Here is a 19,917-nt window from a genome sequence, read left to right as displayed (position 1 = left end):
CCCGGCCCGACCCGCTGTCCGTGGTTTTGTGCTGCGCTCGTTGCTGGGGGGAAGTTGCCGCCCCCCGTGCCTCAGTTTCCCCCATCCCCGTGCCTCAGTTTCCCCGTGCCCCTGTGCACCAGCCTCCTCCAGCCCCGTTCATCACCTTCCCCCGGGCCCCGTGCCCGCCCCTCCGCCGGCAGCCCGGGGGGTTCCCGCTGCCGGGGTGCGGGAACGCGGCGCCCCCAGTGACCCCCGGCCTGCTGTCCCGCTCCTCCCGCCCGCCAGGGGGCGGCCGCGCCCCCCGCCGCTGCGCCCGCAGGCACCTCGGCGGCTACCCCAACATCCCGCCGCCGCGGTGCCCGTTAGGCCCCCGCGCCGCCCGCCAGCCGCCCAATCAGCCACCGGCTCGGGCCGCTCGCGCCCGCCCCCCAGCCAATCAGCGCCGAGTCGGGAGGCGGGGCGGGGCGTCGCGGCGCCGCCGGTGCCCGTTACGGCGCGAGGCGCTGGCGGAGGTGGCGGCGGCCGGGCCGGGCCGGCGCGGGGCGGGGCCGCCGCGTCGCCTGTACGTGCGTGCGAGGGGGCGGGGCCGGGGAGAGCGGCGGGGCGCGTGCGCGGCGGGGCGTGGCGGGCCCGGTGGGCGGCCCCGCGGCGATCCGGGATGTCGGGCTGGCTCCTGGTGACGTAGCGCGTCGCTCGCGCCGCGGGAAGGGCTGCGCGAGACCCCCGGTCGCCGCCAACGGCCGCCCGGGCCCCCCCGGCACCCCCTTCCCCTCATCCCCCCGCCCCCCCGCCTTCCGCCATGGGCAGCGCCGCGGCGGCGGGAGCGGGCCGGGCACCGCGCCGCACCGAGGCCGCCGCTGGGCATGTGCGAGGCCCGGCCGCCGCGTGAGCACCGGCACCGGCAGCTTTGTCCGCCCCGGGCCGAGCCGTGAGTGTGGCGTCCGCTGGGCCGGGCCCTTCCCCCCGGGCGAGAGGGAGGGGGGTCCCGTGTACCCGGGGGTGGGGGTGGCGGGGGGGGAGTGTGAACCGGGCTCCTGCGGGCACGGCCCGACCGATGGTGGTACCGGGAGGTGGCGGGGGACGGAGAGGGGGGCGTCCCGTCCTCATCTCCCCGTTCCCCCGGGGCTCTCCCAACAGGGCGGCGGGTGCCATGAATAGCAGCTGCGCGTCCCCCGCCGCCGCCCGCCGCCTGCAGCGCCGGGATCGATAGAGGCGGGGGCTGCGGACGCACCATGGCCGGCAGCGGCTACACGGACCTGCGGGAGAAGCTCAAGTCCATGATGCCCTACCGGGACGGCCACAAAGGCGGCGGCGGCGGCAGCCTCCCCCGGGAACCCCCCGAGCCCCCCTACGATCGCAAACGGCGGCACCAGGAGGATTCCGGTTCCGAGCCCAGCGACTACGAGGAGCAGAAGGAGGAGGAAGAAGCTCGGAAAGTCAAAAGCGGCATCCGGCAGCTTCGCCTCTTCAGCGCCGAGGAGTGCGCCAAGATCGAAGCCCGCATCGAGGACGTGGTGTCCCGGGCGGAGAAAGGGCTCTACAAGGAGCACACGGTGGATCGGGCACCGCTACGGAATAAATATTTTTTTGGGGAGGGTTACACCTACGGGTCTCAGCTGCAGAGACGGGGCCCTGGGCAGGAGCGGCTGTACCCGCGGGGAGAGGTGGACGCCATCCCCGAGTGGGTGCACGACCTGGTGATCAGGAAGCTGGTGGAGCACCGGGTGATTCCCGAGGGGTTTGTGAACAGTGCCGTCATCAACGACTACCAGCCGGGGGGCTGCATTGTCTCCCACGTGGACCCCATCCATATTTTTGAGAGGCCCATCGTCTCCGTCTCCTTCTTCAGCGACTCGGCTCTCTGCTTCGGGTGTAAATTCCAGTTCAAACCCATCAGGGTCTCGGAGCCCGTTCTCTTCCTGCCCGTGAAGAGGGGAAGCGTCACGGTGCTCAGGTAACTCGCCCGCGTTGCCGAGGCCTCCGCTAACGTGCTGGGGCTCAGTTGTGTAATGCTAATCATGAGGCACATGGATGCACATCCTGACAGTGGCTCGGGCTTGATCTTGCCTGGCTGTAGGCGTGCAGAGTCTCGCTGCAGTGGAAGGGGTGAAGGAAGGATTTGGAGGGGGTCCTGGTGCTGTGATGGATGGGATTTGGGCAGATGATTGATTTTTGTGTGGGTGCCCTCTCCATGGAGCTTGAGGCAGGTCCTAGCAGGAGTGTGGTGACTTATGGAGCTGATCTTTGCTGTAGTTCCTGTAAACGGTTAAAATAACACATCGAGGCACAAAATGGATCCTCTGCCCAAGAGCGGTCAGAGCGGAGCAGCTGGTTGGGATGGGGCTCCTGGGTCTATTCTTAGTTTGGCCAGTGACTCCCTGACCTGACCTTAAGCATGGAGAGGAGGTGTGAACGGCCTCCCAGTCTGTTAACTGGTAACGCTAAACCCTTCCCTGCCTGACGCCAATGGGGACACCGGAGCACAGAGCCCCGTGGGACTGTCACTGGGAAACGCGGTGGTTCGTGGGTGCAAGAAAGGACTTTATGCGCATTTTTGCAAATGGGTAAAGAGCTGGGAAGGTGAAATGACCTGCCCAAGGTCACGCAGCTGGTTGGTGGTAAAGCTGGGATTGGCACCGGGAAATGCCTGCTGCCTGATCCCCGCTGCCTCTCGGTACATGCGGGGCAGGTGAGGGGACAAGCAGTTGAGGGGGACAGGCAGGGTGCGTACGAACCCATCAGTGACCCGGTCTTGGGGACAGCAGCTTGAAGCCCAGTGCTGCCCAACTCGGTGACCACGTCGTGTCCCCGAAGGTCAGAGTGCTCCCTGCTGGGGCAGGGATTGCCCAGGCTCTGCCAGCAGTGCTCTGAGCAACCAACTGTATCCTCATTTGGGGTTTTATATATATATATTTTTTTTGGACTGGTGAAGGTCCAGGCTGGTTTTCAGGGCTCCCAGGCCGTAACACAATCCTCTGCTTTGGCTTGTAAAGTGATCGCTGCAGGGTGCGGGAAGGAATTTTCGCCCCCCCCTCCCCATACATACAGCCTCGCACCGTTGACTAGTGCATCAATAATAAATGCTGATATCTCGCATAGCTTTTATCTCAGAAAAGCTGCACAAACATTAACTAATCCTCGCCGTACCCCCGGCGTTAGGTAACTTCTGGGGATTAGTGAGGGACGAAGGAGGCTGCGGAGGGAAGCAAGAATGGCACTGAGGAAATTTGCTGCTTCTCGAGAGTGTGGGGGGCAGAGGTCAGTGATTTTGTGAAATGGGACCTGGGGGACCTGTCCTGCCGCGTGTCCTTTTACCGCAGAGCAAGCTCTGTCCTGGGGATGGAGGCAACCGCTCTGCTCCCCGTCTTCTCCTCTTAGACAGGAGGAGGGAAACTTTCTACCCGAATTGTCCTGCTGGCAATATGAACCCCTGTGCTGCCTTTCCCTGGGGGGCCTGGAGTAGATACTTGTCCTTTTGTAGCAAGAAGTCTTTTTTTTTTTTTAAAGGACAGTGAGAGTGTTTTCTCGCTTTGAAGCATTAGCAGTTAATTCAGGATCAGGCTGAAGTCTCGTAGTCAAAGCCACCAGGAAAACTCGCTATGTCTGAAGGAGGATCAGGACATGGAGGATGATGGGAGGAAGAAGAGGTGCTTTTGTCTGGCCAGGACCAGAGAATGATGTTTTCTTGTCCCATACCCTCTCTCTTCCTCCAAAACCTCCGGGAAGGGCTCCTGGAATTAGAGCAGGGTGTCTCCCAGGCCTGTGTGTTTGTGTTGTTGGCCTGTGTCACTTGGGTGCCGTAATCAACTTATTAACGTGACTGAAGCAATCATACAAATCAAATGAAGATATCGTTTTCCCTCCAAATAGAAGTGTTGCTTTCTGAGTGACCCACTGCAGGCATTCACTAGCTTAATCCACAGTTAGATGTTCTGCTTTCCAGCAAATAATAGACTTTAAATCAGGGTTTATTTCAATTTTGGTACAGCAGTTAGCACATACTTAGCACTCACTTAAGAGAGATTCTGCCAAAGTGATTGTTGTGTGATGATATGATCCTGGCTGGATGCAAGTTCCTGCAGATCTCCTGTCTCCCCTCTAACCCCAGCAATTCAGGAGGAGCGGGGAGATGTGCAGACCATCAGTGGACTCTCGGGGTAGACCTCCAAAATCCAGCCCTTGCTCTGTATTTAAGTCAACTCCCGAAACTTGGCTTTTTCTCCTCTCGGTAAACAGTTGCTGAAGGCAGTTGCCCTGGAGATAGGGAAACGGCACAGATCGAAATGGCATGCTTGTAATGTCTGTGATTCAAATACTGCTGGGTCAGTGGCTGTGCCTGGCGTGCTGCCCTTTTTGGGGAAGTCAGGGTAGCCGCGTGTGTTTGGTTACCGCGTGGAAATCGTGAGGATCGAAAGCAAGCTGTTGGATCTCTCTCTTTGCCCCCACATGGTTCTCAGGCTCTCCCCACGTCGCGTCTGGCCTGTTCCAAATTGTCTTCCTGATTTTGTAGCTGCCTGCCCAGCAGAGAGTTTGCAGAGGGGCTTCCCCATATCCTTTGACTTGATTTGCCTACTGTGAAGCAGGCTGCGTTGTTTGCAAACACCGAACGCTCCTCAAACTCACTGGAAAGTATTCAGATCTCCAGATGACAGGTTAGTGTTTAAAAGGTGGAACAGATTCTCCTGGCTGGGCTGTGCAAAGGCTGAGCCATCCCATGACCTTTGCACTTCCAGCGAGGCACTTTTTCCTCCTCTCCTTGTGAAGTCTGCAGTGATTTGCCCTTGTAGGTTTTGATATCTCGAAGAGACCTCCTCCAGTCCACTCTTCTCCCTCAGCCTCACAACGCGGCTGCTCCTGCGGGTTTGTCCTGCTGCCACCTCCGTCTGTGCTGCTCTTCTTGGGCAGTCAGAGTTAAGCTGGATTTCAGTCTGATGGACCATCCGCTGTCTCCTGGGGGCTGCTGGCTGGACCACATTTGTGGGTTTTCTTTTTTTAGCAATAATTTGATAAGCATCAGTCGATAGAAGCAATGGGGAGGAAATGAAGGAATTTGGCGGTTCATCTGGGGAACATGTGCTGTGACAAAAGCCGAAGCTGGAAAAAAGGGAGGGAGCTGTGGGGGTGCAGAGCCAGCTGGACCCCCACACCGTGCCCTGCAGCCGCTGTTGTAGGTGGCAAATCTCAGCACTGCACCAGCTGTTTAATTGCCGAGCGTTGCATCTGAGAACTGTGGTTGCAAATAGCACAGTTGCAGTGAGCCAGAGGAATAAGTGACCAAAGGTAACGTTTCTCAAGTTCTGAGAGCTTGCATGCCATACCGGCTTCCCTTCTGCAGCTGCTGAGTGCTCCAGGTCCTCACCCAGCTGTTTGTAACAGCAGTGGAACCGTCATCGTGATGTTTGTCTCTCCTGCTGTCTCAGGGCATGGCTAGCAGTAGCATAATCAGAGCTGGTCGGAGTCTCTGGAGGATGAACCTGCTTTCTTCCCAGCTGGAGGAATCTCTGCAACTGCCTGGATCAGGTGCTTTTCCAGAAAAGTCCGATCCCTCAGAACAGGCCATTGGTGCAGAGGAAGTTCCACATGTGCCAGCGGTGACGAGGCAAATAGATTTGTCCAAGCTCTGCTTGAAATGGTCGGCGTCACATGCGTGGTTTATGGCAGCAGCTTTCCTGAACCACAAGTGAAGCCTTGAGCTGCTCAGACCCTGCGATGGGACCGTGTGTGAGGTCCCTCTGCCTCTGAGCTGGCCTGGCTGTTGTCAACCCCTAGAAATATTTCTCGTCAGAGACTCTGCAGAGCTTCTGGTGGGGTTTGTACAGAGGGCTTCCTTTCTGGTGATGTTCGTACAAAAAAAAAAAATCTGCTTTCATTCCCATGTGAATGGCTTATGTTGTGGCTCAGCAGCAGCTCTTCTGGCCTGAGAATCTGGGAGGAGTTGGGGTGTGAGGTCTGACAGATTGTTTAGGAGTTGGGGTGTTAATTGGGGGAGCGTGTGGATGTATCTGCACCTCCCTGTGTTCTGGAAAGCGCTCTAGGCTGGATACGTCACGCTCAGGTGTTCTTGTGAGCAGCAATTTAAGGTTTTCCTTACTGAGTCACCTCTTACCTCGTGCTCTGGGTTTGTTCTTTGCACAAGAAATTTCTGGGTAGACCCTCGATATCGTTACGGGTGTTTCGTTCCAGTGTCTGCCCCTTTACCCGTTATCAGGATGGAGCCAGGCCGGGCAGCGGGTGAGGAGTTCATGCCGGCACAAAGCAGAACAAGTGTGACATAACCTTGTTCTTCCATTTTTCTGCCTGGTGCCTGTGCAAACCCCTCTGCAGGCGGGCCATGCAGAGGGATGCCGTTGCTGTATGTGGTACAGTACAAGCTGGCTTTTCCCACAGCAGCGCGGCACTGGGGTGGACTGGTGGGTCCCCATTAGGGCCTCGGACCGGAGTACTGGGGCTGTTGCTTTGGTGCTGCCCGTATGTATCTGGGACCACAAGCTCTGCCTGGTGCTGCTCCAAAAGCTCACTGGAAAGTGGGTTCCTGCCTGGGGAGGGGGAACAAGTGGCCAGGCTGGCATCTCGTGTGACAACAGACCTTTTCCTGATGTTCGGGGTGTCGCTGAGGATGTGCCGAGTTGAATGTTAATGTGCGTGACATTAATGAATTCGCTGGAGCTTGACGCAGAGATTCCTGGAACATAATAGAGCATCATTATAAGCCCTTTCGCCTAACGCTGGCTTGTTCTGCAGTGCCCCACAGGACAGGGGGGGATGGACACCAACACCTGGTTTAATTGGTCAGATTTTAGACTCTTAACTCTCTTCACAAAGCAGCAAATCCATCTTGGGGAAGTGTTTCTCAGTGAGTGGGTGGGTTATCTAACCAGATAAAGGAAACCCGGTCCCGTCCCCAGAGAACACCTGCGTGTGCAGGTCTTGGCTCTGAGTGTCCTGAATAACCTACGAGCCGATGTCCCTGGCCGCGCTCCTGGCTGGCACTTGGTGTGGCGGCAGCTTCACAGTAAAGCCTTGGGAGAGCAGGCTCAGTGATTTCTGTTTCACATTAAACTAGCGTGGGGTGTGCTGGCTCTGTGTGGCGTGAGCAGCCTTCACCCATGTCCCTTCAAAGGTCGTCTTCTCCTCGCCAGCCATTTCAGGAGGCTCCGAAGGCATTTACTTTCTCTTTTCCCCATATTTGACTCCAGAAGGCTCTTTTGTGAACAGTCACTCTCCAAACAGCAGGTAGAGGGCAGGCCCAGCTCTCGGACCTGCTTCTTAGCACCCACGTGAGTGATGAGATTTGCTCCCAGCACGGTGGCTCGTCTGTCCCAGCAGATGTGACGGCTGCTCTCCATGGACCTGTCGCAACCCCAGGATTGTGCTGAGCAACCGAAGCAGCCATGAGAAAATCGCTCCTGCGTGTTGCGGGTGGACGGGGCCTGTAGTGGCTGTGGCTTTGCTCCTGCCTGCTGGAAACGTGAGGGAGGCGAAGTCGTCTCATCCGGTGAAACGTTCCCGCTGGGAATGGCTGCTCATGGCCAGAGAATGGAAGGGACCCACAGGGGCCATCAAGTCCAACTCATGTCCTTGCATATGACAATCCCACGGTTCACACCATGCGGCTGCCCAAGCTGGCTGTGATTTCCATCAGCCCGGGGAAGCTGTCTCGCCTCGCGAGTCCCGCAGCAGGGAAGTTTTAGGAGCACAGCTTGGTTTGCAGGTCTGGATTTGAAGGTGGTTGGTGTGTGTTGGGTTGGGCTGTGCTGGGAGAGATGTTCGTGCCGTGGCTGAGGATGCACTGTGTGAGGGGTAACGGGAGGGCGAGGGTGCTGGGACAGCAGCCTCTGTGCCTGTGTGAGGGGGTGAGACACTTGACTCTCCCCCCTCCTCGAATAACAATCTTCTCATCAGCTCCCCTACATGTTCGTGTCTGGGTATGCTGTGCATTTCAGCCATGAGAGATGGTTTTTCTCAGGGATATGTGTTAGGAGATGTTTTGGACCAATATGCTGATCTTATTTTCCCTATTGCTCTCTAATTTCTTGGTAAATTGGCTGAATTTACACTTCATAAACTCATTTCCTACATGTCTTATTTCACAATGTTGTTGCAGGTGGCAGCTTCCTCTGGTGTATGTTAAAAAACTTGAGTACAAAAAATTAAAAAAAGCCCTGACTGTCCTCATTCTTCCCTGAAGTTTCTTGTACTATAAGTCCAGGTCCCATGGGCCTGGGGATGGTGTTTGGAGGAGGAATTTCTGGTGGAAGTTAGGAAATAACTGGCCCAACTGAGTTGTTGAGGCTGGCAACCGCTTTCTGCTTCTGCCTGTCATCTTTCTCACAGCGGCTTTTTGTTTTTTCTTGTCAGTGGATACGCAGCCGATGAAATTACACACTGTATCCGACCACAGGACATCAAGGAGAGAAGAGCTGTCATCATCCTTCGAAAGTAAGTGTTGAGGCCCTCCAGACAGTAAGATAAACTTGGATATGGTGTTGTGATGTTTCCTGAGGTGTTTTTAAAGAAACACTGTAAAACTGTCTTGCTTCTTAATTTGCTGGCTTGATCTTGTATCTTGATTAGATGTCAATCTGATGCTTGTTTATGTCTTGCCGTACCCATCGTGTAGCTGGTGGGAGTAGATGGGACTCGTTACTGCGGAGTTAATCACTTTTTGGCTCTGTGCAGCAGCACTTCGTTGTAATGTCTGGGTTTGCAAGTGTTGTTTGTGTCCAAACACCTGGCTTTGATCGGCTGCCTAACTCCAAACAGCTAGGGTTTTAAATTCTCTTGTTTTGGGCTGTGTATTCAGGTGGCTGATCATACGATACCCACATATGTGCATTACCTGGACAGTCCTTTGAAGCTGATGCTTACGATGAAGAATCTCCTATAAAGCAGATAAAGTTTTATTGGTAGCACAACTCTCATTTCCTGGGGAGAGGGAGGCAGTCGCTGGCTTTGAAGGGAAATGGATGCGGTGGATTCAGTGATCGCTTTACAGGGCTTGTCCTTCGAGTCGGTGTTGGGAAGCCGAGCACTGTGAGCTGTATCACATGCTTCCTCTTTAGAAGATACACTGTCCTGGTCAGCTGATGGCATTTCGTCAGCCAGTGTCTGTTCCTAAGCTCTTCAGAAAATAAAATGGAAAAAACCAAAACCAAACCAACCCCACCCCAAATTCCTCAGTATAACCTTTTTTTTTTTTTGTGCCCAGAAATGTCCTCTCTCATCAGTTCCTTCTACTAGGAGACCAAAAAAATGTAACTGCCGCTTCTTGACCCATGTTGATTTTGTCTTAGAAGGTGTTAGCAGTAATTCTGCTGTCAAGAAATCATTCTGCAAGTGAAAACACACATGATTTGAGTGCTGTAAACCCAGACAAAAGCGTGGGTTTGATGGCAGGGCTGCAGTTGTGGCCCAGGCTGGCATAAGTCTCGCGGGTGAGTGGTCTAGATTGAGACTTGCTGAGCCTTTGGACAGCATAGTTGGCTTCAGAACGAGTCTGTCAACGTCGTGAAGATCTGGCATAAAGCCAGTGGAGCAGAGTTGGACATCTGGTTAGAGAGACCCATGAAACGAAGGCAGGAAAAACAGCAGCCTTGAGGCGTCAGCCAGGCAAGATCAGCACAGACCCGAGGAGGCAGGAGGAGATGTGGCAGGTGATAAAGAGGGGAATCAAAGAAAGAAAGATTAGAACCAAACCACCTGATAGCTGGTTACGGCCACGTGAGGTTTAAGACGAGAGGGTTGCGACAAGAATTAAAAGGCTGTTGTGTTTGTGTTGTTGGTTTCTGCAGCCAAGGAAAAGCAGTGTGAGTGCTGAGGAGCAGCAGTGGAACACACCTCCAAACCCTGTAGCTGCTTTAGTTGGACTTTGGGATGGAGAAGCTGCCTGTCCTGGGCTGTGGAGCTTCTCCCTAGAAAAGACAGACTCAGCTAAATAAGCTAAGGCTGCCCAAACTGCTGCAGATATCTTACATGTTTAAACTGAGTCTACTTCTTGCTTTCAAGTTAAGTTATTTCAGTCCAGCCTGATTGCCCTCAATGTGCAACTGGGCTTTTGTTTTTTTTGCATCCTTTCTGGCTGAGACGTGCCAGGCTGACCTGAGCAGACGAGGCCCATTAGCTCCTAGCAGAGCCCTATGGACTACGTTTTCGTTGCTGTCCTTGCGTAGCAGTGTGTCCTTCTGTCTTCCCCTGATTTTAAGAGCCGGATTTGCTTAGCGTTAAAGCAGAAGTGTTTCTGCCCCATCATACGCAGACAGCGATGGGCCAATTCGACTTGCAGGCTGAATGAAACCACAAGAAGATTTTTTTTTTCCTCTTGAGCAAAGTGGAAACCCCCCTGGTAATTATTTTTGTGTAATCTCCGTAGACCTTAGCAGCTCTGGTGAATAGATGGCAATTGCCTGTTTGCCAAGGGGTACGCGCTGATTGCTGCCAAATAGAGCTTATTAATTGCTGTTTATCCCTTGCGACGGCAGCCGTCTCCTCGCCGAGCCCCATGTGCGTGCACACACAGCAGGGCTGCGCTGATCTTCGGCTGCGCCCGCATCCCCGCGGCATCCAGCGCTGCAGCAAATGCCATTTCCTAGCCCCGGATCATGCGACTTTGTGCAATCTGAAATAGTGTATTATGCAACCGGGAAAACAGCTACTTCTGCTGGTAGCCCTGCAAGCATGAGAGGCTTGGGAGCAGCCAGCGGCCTCGTAAAACTCCTCTTCCTCATTTTCGTGGTAAGAATCGGCCTCGAGCTCTCCAGCGGGATTGGATCAATTGGGTCATACAGCAGCATAAAGTTTGCTGCAGGTAGGAGCTGGGATATTCGGCTCTGAACAGGCTGCCAGAGCCTGCTGGGCCCCAGACGTTCGAGTCTGGATCTGCTCCTGCCTCCGCTCCGAGCGCTTGGTTCTAGAGACGGTTTTTGCTGGCAGCGGCGGGAGAACAAAGCTGCACGAGCTGGAGAAACGGCTGGGGTTTGCAGGATGCTGGAGAGCGATGTGGTTACCAAGTAGGTCATAAACACTTCAGTGATGATATTTACAGCGTTTCCTGCGTGTCGGAGTGCAGGACTGTGGGGAGCCAGCGAGGTTTGGAAATGCTTTGAGCAAGAGGCTTGGGGGAGGAACAATGCTCTCAATTTCATGAGATGCTGGAAGAGGTAAGGGATAGAAATGAGACCTATAGAAGCAGGTCTTGAAAGTCATTTTAGAGCATTTATGCTGCCATTTGTGAGCAGTTAAATCGGGGAGTTATTCTGTTTAGCTTAAGCTTTGGCAGGGAATTTGCTCTCTGTTTTGGTGTAGCCTCTTCTCGTACCTGCTCCTGCAGCTCCTACCTGCGTTGCTCTGTGTTCAGAGAGGAGCATGGCTGTTGTTCCCTTGCCCTTGCAGTATATTTGGCGGTTTGTTTATTTTAATTGCCAGCCTGCAGTTGCTGTTATATTTGAGAGGTATTTAAACCACCTAACATGTCCGGGGCAGGATCCGCAATGCCTTTGGTGTTGGAGCTGGACTGGGTCCAGTCCTGGAGCCCAGAACGGCTCCGGATGGCAGCGTTGTGGAGCCTGGCAGCCGCCTGCGGAAACCTTCCTTGTTTCTGGCGCGCTGGGCAGAGCTGGGCTGCCGGGCCCGGCTTCGCATGTGCCAGCCTGGCATCGCCATGGTTAACTGGAGAGGCTCTCCCTGATAGTGGAGAGGAGTCTTGGCAACTGGATGTGCTTCCTAACAGCAATTTAGGCTGGGATTCTCCTGTGGAAACCTCCCTCAGGAGCTAAAGCTCAGCACTAGACAGCAAGTAGTGATTCTTCCCCATTTTTTCACCCAGCCCCCTTCTGTATTCATCCCAAATCCCAAGGAGGGAGACAGGCCGCAGCAACAATATCAGGGTGCCTGCTGGGAAGTGGCTTGGATTCTCTCTGGAGCACCAGTACCATCTTCTAGTGTGTTTTGCCCATTCTTAAATTTCAGTCTGCGTTTTGAAATAGATTTTTAGCAGTGCTTGTAAGTTGAGACTGGTAACTGTGCTGTGCTTGGAGACGGTGATAGCGCCGTGATAAGATACCGTGCTGCCCAGTTTTCATTCCTGCTGCCTCCTTCCATGTGTCTGTGGCTACAGTTGTGCCTGGGCCAGCGACAGTTCTGCTCTGGGACGAGCTGTGCTCACTCTCTGGGGTAGCTTGAGCACTTTTCTATCCCAGCACAAACAAGGTGGTGCTTTAAGGGATGTGGTGTAGCTTCTGTTTGCTGGACCTTCTCCCAACTCGTACTTCAACTCTTTAAACCTCTTAGTCAAGCTGAGAAACGCCTGACCCCATGAGATATTGAGACAGCAGGGAGTTTCCAGATAGAAGCAGTTATTACTGTCGTAGGCGATGGTGAGTTTCACAGGGCATCTCCCAGGTGGCTTAACTGGAGCTATGAGTTATCGACGAGTCATTGTGATTTTTTTATAGTATTTCACAGGGGCTGCAACGCCTCTGCTCTGTATCCCATAACTGGGATTGCAGCGAGCCCAGCACCATTCACACCTCATGACTACATGTGTCCCTAAACCTTCCTCTTCCCTCTAACCAACGCAGCAAAGGTTAAAGCTGCAGCTTCAAGTACCAGAAAGCTGCAGCTGCTTCTGCTGTCAAGTGTAATGGTCCCGACCCTCTTCCTAAGTTGCCTGGCTGGGATTCAGGGTTCTGCTTCAGCACATCCAGGACAAACGACTGCTGCAGCGCGCTAGCGGTTCTGTGGAAACTCCTTGCAAATTCTCTTCTCTTTAACTATTTGCAGAACAAGACTAGATGCACCTCGATTGGAAACAAAATCCCTGAGTAGCTCTGTGTTGCCACCAGGTTATAACTCCGACCGTCTGTCAGGAAACAACCGGGACCAGATCCTGAAACCCAAGCGGTCCCATCGCAAAGCAGATCCCGATGCTGCTCACAGGTAGGATGGTCTCCCCTAAGAGCGATGTTTTGGGTCGTATCTCTAGGTTGGTGCGTGTCTGAGGTTCCTGGCCTCTGATGAGAGGCTGCACAGCACACTTTAAAAAACATCCTAGTTTGCACCTCCTGGGTGCTTTCTGTGGTGTAGAGATCTGTTTTATCAGAACGAGGTTCTTTATACGTTCCTCCCAGGCTCGCGGAGGCTAAGCTCTGGCTGTAAGCAGCTTACACTCTTTATCCTGTGAGTGGCATAATGAAGAAGCAATAGATTTGGCTGGCTCTTGATAATGCAGTCGTTCAGAACAATAGTTTCCCTGCAACTAATTATTTTTGACCTCTATTGCCAAGCAACCTGTGCAGCTGCGTTCAACTATATTATGAAAGCAGTCTTGGGAGAGAACGTGAGGTTTTGCTATCTGGGAAAGGTGAAGGTCCTCTTGGGAAGCTTCTCAGACCTGTTTTGATTCCAGAGCTGCATGTGTTTCTTTTTGTGTGTAACCAGACTGTGTGAATGTGTAAGCCTGACCTTCAGGAGAGCTCCTTGCTGAGGTTTCAGACAGCTTGAGCTCTGCAGCAAGGCTTCCCTTAAACACCACCATGCTGCGTGTGAATGTACAGATAGCCAGTCTGCCAACTGTCATGCAATTTTTCTGATATTTTCCAATTCCAAAGCTTCTCCGGGATTGACACGGCATTCTCTGCACATGGTATAAAAAAATAAAAGTTGGTGTGGTCCTGGGGCTCGGTCCCAGCTCATGTTTTAACCTGTCTGGGGGTGAGGAGGGTGGGGACGGCTTGTTTGTGTGCAGTGTTCATTCACCTGGACGCAGACTGGGAAAATAAATCAAGAAGGTCGACTGCAAACGAAATCTTTCCTCTGTGATCGGAGGAGTGATCACGCAGGACAAGTCTGCAGAGCCGTGAGAGCTGGTGTTCAGCCTGATGTGACCTTATTGGGGTGGGGGGGGGCTTGTGTAGACTCCTGCAGCAAATGAATGTCAAAAACACAGTTTTCTTTTAGCCTCAAAGACTCTGGTATAACATAGGTAAACAGCATGGATATCAGGTAGTGGTATCTCTTAGAGAACTCGGCAGTTGCCACCGAGGATAAAATCAGTGGTCTGCAGCCCACCAGCCCAGGTGCAGCTGAGAGCTAAGGCAGCTTTGCAGGAATAACTGATTGCGCTGTGGTAACGTTTGAGAGAACTAGCGAGAAGACAAAGGTGTTTGGAGCCGTGGTTTGATCCTGCACAAGCACCTCAGCAACTTAAAAAGGAGTGCAGCCCTGTGCTGCAAGACAGACCCCTCTGCCCAAGGGACGTCTCTTGGGGCCACAAGCTGTGCGTAGAAAGAGGTGACTGGGCTGTTTGGAAGTGTTCCTGGTGGAGGCAAAGACCAAAACTTGCCCTGGGAAGGGGAAAGACTTGCTCCATCAAAAGCAAAGTTCTCAGCCTCCCCGTGGGAGCTGCACCTGGATTATGTGTTCAGGCTCTGCTGAGTGCCCAGCACTGGACAGGCAATGTGGAAACAGTCAGTCGTATCACTCAAAGAATGCAAAACTGCAGATAGTATCTGCACAAGGAATGTCTAAATCCTGTGGTGGATGTGCTCTCACTCCCTCTTTCTCTCTCCCCCCATAGGCCACGGATTCTAGAAATGGATAAAGAAGAGAACAGGCGCTCTGTCCTCTTACCAAAACATAGGAGACGGAGCAACTTCAGCTCCGAGAACTATTGGCGAAGGTCTTACGAGTACACGGAGGACTGTGACGAGGAAGAGGAGGACGGCAGCCCAGCCAGGAAAGTTAAAATGAGGCGACACTGAGGATTTGCACTTTCCAGGCTCGCGGAGATGATGAGATTTGCCTCCAGTTTGTGAAAACTTTCTCCTCCCTCTGGCTATCTTCCGTCTAGCTTCAGTTTTGGTTTTTCCTTTCAGGCTGAAGGGTAAACAGGAAGGATCTAGCGATTTGGTTTTTATGAATGGAGGAATGCTGAGACATATGTAAGGATGGAACATGTCCAGTGCACATGGTGTCCTGAGTCATGAGTCAAACGGGCATCTCTCCCTTAGGAAGCAGATAAAGTTATGCCAGGCTGTCTGTTGGGATTTCTTTTGAAAACACCAAAAAGTTTAACTGTTTCATTGCGCAAGATTCAAGAATTGTTTTTTTGGGGTTTTTTTGTTCTGTTCTTTTTTTGTTTTGTTTTTTTTTGCTTTAACTTTCTTGTTTTCCAAATGTTCTAAATATGATGTTTGACCCCAGGAGCTGAAACTCTCTGTGGTGGCCTCGTATTCTTTGCTTCACCAAAGGGCTCCTTGGTCTGCTCTTACCTGGTTGTTGTTGGGTTTGTTTTAGGGGTGCCCTGCAGTATCTGGAAGTTTGAAGTTTTGCAGACGCCTCTTACTGCGATTGATTTCAAAGAGTTTAGGACATTTTTTTGTTGCACTTTAGTACCGGTTTTAAATGCCATAAGTTTCCTTTCTAGTCGCTTTTCCCAAGCCAGCGTGGGCTCGCAGCCTTGTGTCCCTCTCTGAGAAGAATGTACGTGAGCTCTGGTTTCTCAGTGCTGGTCTGACCAGGGGAGTATTTTGGTTGAGGAGGAAGGAAACTGGTGTCACTGAGGCTGGCCCACTATTAACCTGAGGTCTGTACTGGAGCCCTGGGGCTGCCCGGTGAGTGATCACATCGAGTATGTGCTGCGTGGCGAGAGCGAAGAGCAGGAGGAGAGACGCTGTTCTTGTGAGAACGCTTGCCTTGGGACCTCCTGAGAAGAGCTGTTCTCTGCTGCCTGGGGGGCTGGTTTTCAGCACCCTGCTCCTTGTAGGTGGAGGAAACAAGAGAGTCGAGGTGGCACAGCGTCCCAGGACAGCATCCTATTCCGAGGGACTTGTGTCAGAGCAGGAAGAGGCTGTGGCTGCGGCGTGTCCCCTCCGGGCTGGCTCTGGGAGCGAGGACGCCGCGAGGGTCTGGTTTGGCCCCAGTTCAGCGCATTCAGCAGCTGCCCCTCCCCTCCTGGCTTATTCTTGGGGGAGGGAGTTTTCTGGTTGCTACAGAAAATGCTAAGAATTGGGTGTTTGGCCCCATGGAGTTAGTGTTAGAAAGTCTGCTGCCTTCCTCCTCTTCTCCCACCCGGTTTGCGTTAGGCCAGATTGAAGCCTCAGCGTTTTCTAAGTTTGGGGCCCGACACCATATTTAGAACCAAACTTTTAAGAAACTTCCTCAAATAGATTCTTTGAACCTAAGTGTTGGCAGTTGTAAGGAGTAGTCTTATTTTAAAATTTTTACTGCTTTGCCCTCCCTCAAATTGTAGTTTTTCTTAGTGTCGTGTCCCCCACACACTTCATGGTCTGCACGCTTGGCAATAAAAAGATGTAATATATTTTGAAACCTGTTTGCTGCTGTCTTGAGGGGGTCACAGTCAAAAAAAAAAACCCCAAACCAGAACCCAGTTGTTTCCCGGAGTGCTGTTCCTTGGCAATCGAGCACGCTTGCTGACATCTGGTCCTCAGTGTACTTTTCCTTCCCCGCTGACTTCTGCAGCTCCTGTCGCTCACCTGTTGTTGGGGTTATTGCTCAAGCTGGATCTAGCGGTCAAATTAGTGCAAAGGAAATTACTGTCACCCTGTCTCTGATTCCCTCTACCCAATGGCTTTCCTGGTGGGAGCCCCCGCTGGCTCCGTGCAGAGGTACGGGCACAACCTCGCAGCCAGCCTTCGAAGGGACCTCTCTTGTTTGCCTAGTGATCACAAACTTCACACTTCTGCTTCTGAAACCATTAAAAATCAATTTTCAGACCACACGTAGCATTTGAAAGGGTGTTCCTCACCCTCCCAGCTTTCTGCAGAGAAACCAGGCCAGCTCTTGGCTGCAAACCCCCTGTTTTGGAAAGCTTGATATTCCCCTGATAGCAAACGGAACACAGGGAGCAGTGATCCCTTCTCCTCTGTAGGGCTGGTGCAAATATCTCTGGCAAGCTGGCGACCTGCAAGCAGGATGCCCAGCAGTGGCTGCTCCAGATTGTCTTTCTGGACTCATCCTGGCCATGCTCTCCTCCGTGTCGTGTCGTGTTGGTGGCAGCGGTCGCTGCCGGAGGTCTCGGCTCTGTGCAGCCTGCTCTCCCCCAGTAGCGCTCAATTTTACACCTACACTCTGCAATATGGGTACTATACCCTGGTGTCAAAGTGAAGCTGGAGGCAGCCAGCCTTTCCGCAGAGAGGGATCCACGTTGGCTCAATCTCCACCAAAGGCTCAACGAGGATCCTGAGGTCTAAACCTCCAGCCCGGTACCAACCATCACCTCATCCTGGTCCTCCTGCAGTCTGGACACATGCGAGTTTCCTCCTTTTCCCCATTGGGGATTCCTGCTGCTGTGGTGAGGAGCTCTCCCCTCCCTCCTTCCCCCTGCCCCATGCCTGTGCCGTGGGTCGGAGCCGGCAGCCGTGGCTGGAGGGACGGGAGTTGCTCCTCGCCGGAGCTGCTCCCCAGCCGCTGTCTGTTCTCGTGTGTGCTTGGTTTTAACCAGGCTGGTTTGGGGTTTGACACCTTGAAGAGAGGGAGAGTGGGATGTAATCGGTCTGATCTCTTGGGTGAGGAGTCTCCAGCGTGTGGGCAGGTATCTTCCCCACCTGTACAGACATTTTCTATACATACAGATATATATGTGTAGATAACATGGTTTTTTAACTCTTTCGAACTGAACAAGATCAGAGTGAAACCTTGATATGAAATGAGAAGACACATTTTTCACATGGATCCAGATGTCTGAATCCCTTAATGTCACCTATCTGATAAGACTGGGTCAAAAACCCTGGTCACCCCGTTGGCTTTGTCGTGTCGGTCGTGTGGTCTGACCTCTTCACCCACCCACAGCGTGTTGTTTGTGTAACCTCAGCCATAAACTGGGAATAAGGCTACGTCCAGTGCGATGGTCCCACACACCCAGACCACGAGAACTGTCTTTCCTGAGGAACGGGAAGGAAAGCGGGGTTTGTCCGTGCTTCTCTGCAAAGAGCAGGAGGAATTGGGGATTTTTTTGTATCTTGAGAAGACTTGTTCATCAAACTAAAGCTCTTGCATTGGTCGCATGGGCTCGATATGTCTGTAGGAAGAGAAGAAAGGGCTGTTTGCTGGTGGGAAGGGGTGAGTGGGCTCAGGGAGGGGCTGTCGGTCTGCGGTGGGTCCCTGTGCAGGCAGGGATGCAGGCAGGGGAGCCTGGGTTGCCACATCTGGCTCCGTACCCGCTGAGCTCTCATCCAGCTGTTAGCCAAGAGCTGTGACAGCGGGAGCTGCTGTGACAGCAGGAGCTGCTATGACAGTGCGAGCTGCAGTCCCAGCCCCGAGGTTTGGCTCATCCTGGAGGTCAGGGGCTGCCACCCGCGGTACCAGCACGAGCCGCCGTTTGCCGTGACCAGAGCTGAATCCCTTGGGTTTTGGTGCTGTTGGCACCTTGCGCTCACCACGACGTGTCCGAACCCTGCGGGTTGAAATGGCTGCGATGCTCTAAGGAGCACGCGGGGGAACAGGGTCCAGACCCCTGCCAGCAGCAAATAGTCTTTTATCTGCCAAAAGTGTTCACTTTCCCCATCGGGAGGAGAAATATTCAGCCGAGAAGCACATCTCTGCTCCTTCCCGCACCCCTGCCCACACTTAAAAGTTCTGGCTGACTTTAGTTTTGTTTTTTTAAAGATTCTAATTTTTTTGTTTTGTTTTGTTACGAATAAAAATTAAAAAAAAAAAAAAAAGAAAGTGGCAATATTTTTTTCCTTAAGCTTTTCCTAGGAAAAAGCGTGGTTTGTAACAAAGTTGTACAGTTCTGAAGTTTGAGATACGAGAAGTACTGTGTGAAACGCTGTAAATGGGGCAGAGATTATTTTATGTACAGTCTGATGAGGGGGGAATCTTTTAATCCTGGTTGATTCTTAGGAAGAATTTGGTTCTTCACTGTCAGGGTTTGGAATTTCATGGTTTCATTATAAATTTTTTTTCTTGTATAGATTGCTGCATTAATTGAATAAAAGCAGAAAGCATCGCTCTGCCTGCCTGTGTGGTGGTGCTGGTGGCTGGGATTTGTGCCTCACGTCCCCCCAGCAGAAACGAGGTTGCGGGGAACTGCTTCTAAATAAAGGGAGTCTCTGGTTCCCTGAGGACGGAGCGGCCAAACACAGTGTCTGTCCCTCCTGTGCTGCCCTAGAAAGCGGGGATGGGGCTGTCTGTCCTCCTCCTGCTTTCCATCCTCAGGGACTTGCCGCAGCCAGTGCCCGATCCCCAACTGTCCCCAGCCCTCTGCGGGGGCTGCACCCCATGCTTCAGCTTCATATGGAGCCCCTTGTCCTCCCTGGCTGGTGGATGGGTGTGCAGTGCCTGAGAGGGGATGATGTGGCTGGATGGGGTCTGTTGGCCTTGCATGGTGGCCTTCCTCCTCCTCTTCCACCACCGTGAGCTCCTGTCCGCTCTGGTGATGTCTTCTCCATCTCCCAGGATCAAATCCTTTCCTTCTGTCCATCCAGGAGTCCATCACTGGGGCATCAGGTCAATGAGGAGCGGCTAAGGGAGCTGGGGGGTTCAGCTGGAGAACAGGAGCTGAGGGGAGACCTTCTGATCTCTGAACTGCCTGAAAGGAGCTTGGAGCCAGGGGGGGTCGGGCTCTGCTCCCCAGGAACAAGCGCCAGGACCAGAGGAAACGGCCTCAAGTTGCGCCAGGGGAGGTTGAGGTTGGATCTGGGGAACAATTTCTTCCCCAAAGGGCTGTGGGGCATCAGAACAGGCTGCCCAGGGCAGTGGTGGAGTCACCATCCCTGGAGGGGCTGGACAGACGGGATGAGGTTCTCAGGGACGTGGGGCAGTGCCGGGGTGGGGTAATGGTTGGACTCAATGATCTTGAAGGTCTCTTCCAACTCAAGTGATTTTGTGATAGCCCTCACTCCCCCCTGAGGGTGTTTTCCACCCCAAACCCCACATCACCCCAAAGTGGCATCTCCCTGGGGTTAGTCAGCAGGGAGG

The 19,917-nt window shown here is 53.3% G+C and overlaps 1 protein-coding gene across 2 annotated transcripts; it reads left to right on the top strand.

The window, feature by feature from the left end:
• The first annotated feature begins 449 nt into the window (after window positions 1-449).
• ALKBH5 (alkB homolog 5, RNA demethylase) lies at window positions 450-18,946 on the top strand. Of its 2 annotated transcripts, none has more exons than XM_065644840.1 (5): window positions 450-544; window positions 1,120-1,936; window positions 8,341-8,421; window positions 12,760-12,915; window positions 14,555-18,946. In XM_065644840.1, exons 2-5 carry the CDS (start codon window positions 1,215-1,217, stop codon window positions 14,736-14,738), a joined length of 1,143 nt encoding a protein of 380 aa, XP_065500912.1. In that variant the 5' UTR covers window positions 450-544; window positions 1,120-1,214; the 3' UTR covers window positions 14,739-18,946. The 2 variants fall into 2 exon arrangements, with proteins under 2 accessions (XP_065500912.1, XP_065500911.1); XM_065644839.1 differs by lacking the exon at window positions 450-544 and adding an exon at window positions 827-910.
• The last annotated feature ends 971 nt before the right edge of the window (window positions 18,947-19,917 follow it).

Source organism: Caloenas nicobarica, chromosome 14 (assembly GCF_036013445.1).
Source record: "Caloenas nicobarica isolate bCalNic1 chromosome 14, bCalNic1.hap1, whole genome shotgun sequence".
Taxonomy (NCBI): Eukaryota; Metazoa; Chordata; class Aves; order Columbiformes; family Columbidae; genus Caloenas; species Caloenas nicobarica.
The sequence above is the reverse complement of the archived record's forward strand: the minus strand, read 5'-3'. Positions and strand labels throughout refer to the sequence as shown.

Coding starts and splice junctions, on each gene's coding strand:
- ALKBH5 (XM_065644840.1), top strand. CDS start 1,215: ATGGCCGGCAGCGGCTACACGGACCTGCGGGAGAAGCTCAAGTCCATG. Junction 1,937..8,340: donor GGAAGCGTCACGGTGCTCAG/GTAACTCGCCCG, acceptor TTTTCTTGTCAG/TGGATACGCAGCCGATGAAA. Junction 12,916..14,554: donor GATCCCGATGCTGCTCACAG/GTAGGATGGTCT, acceptor CTCCCCCCATAG/GCCACGGATTCTAGAAATGG.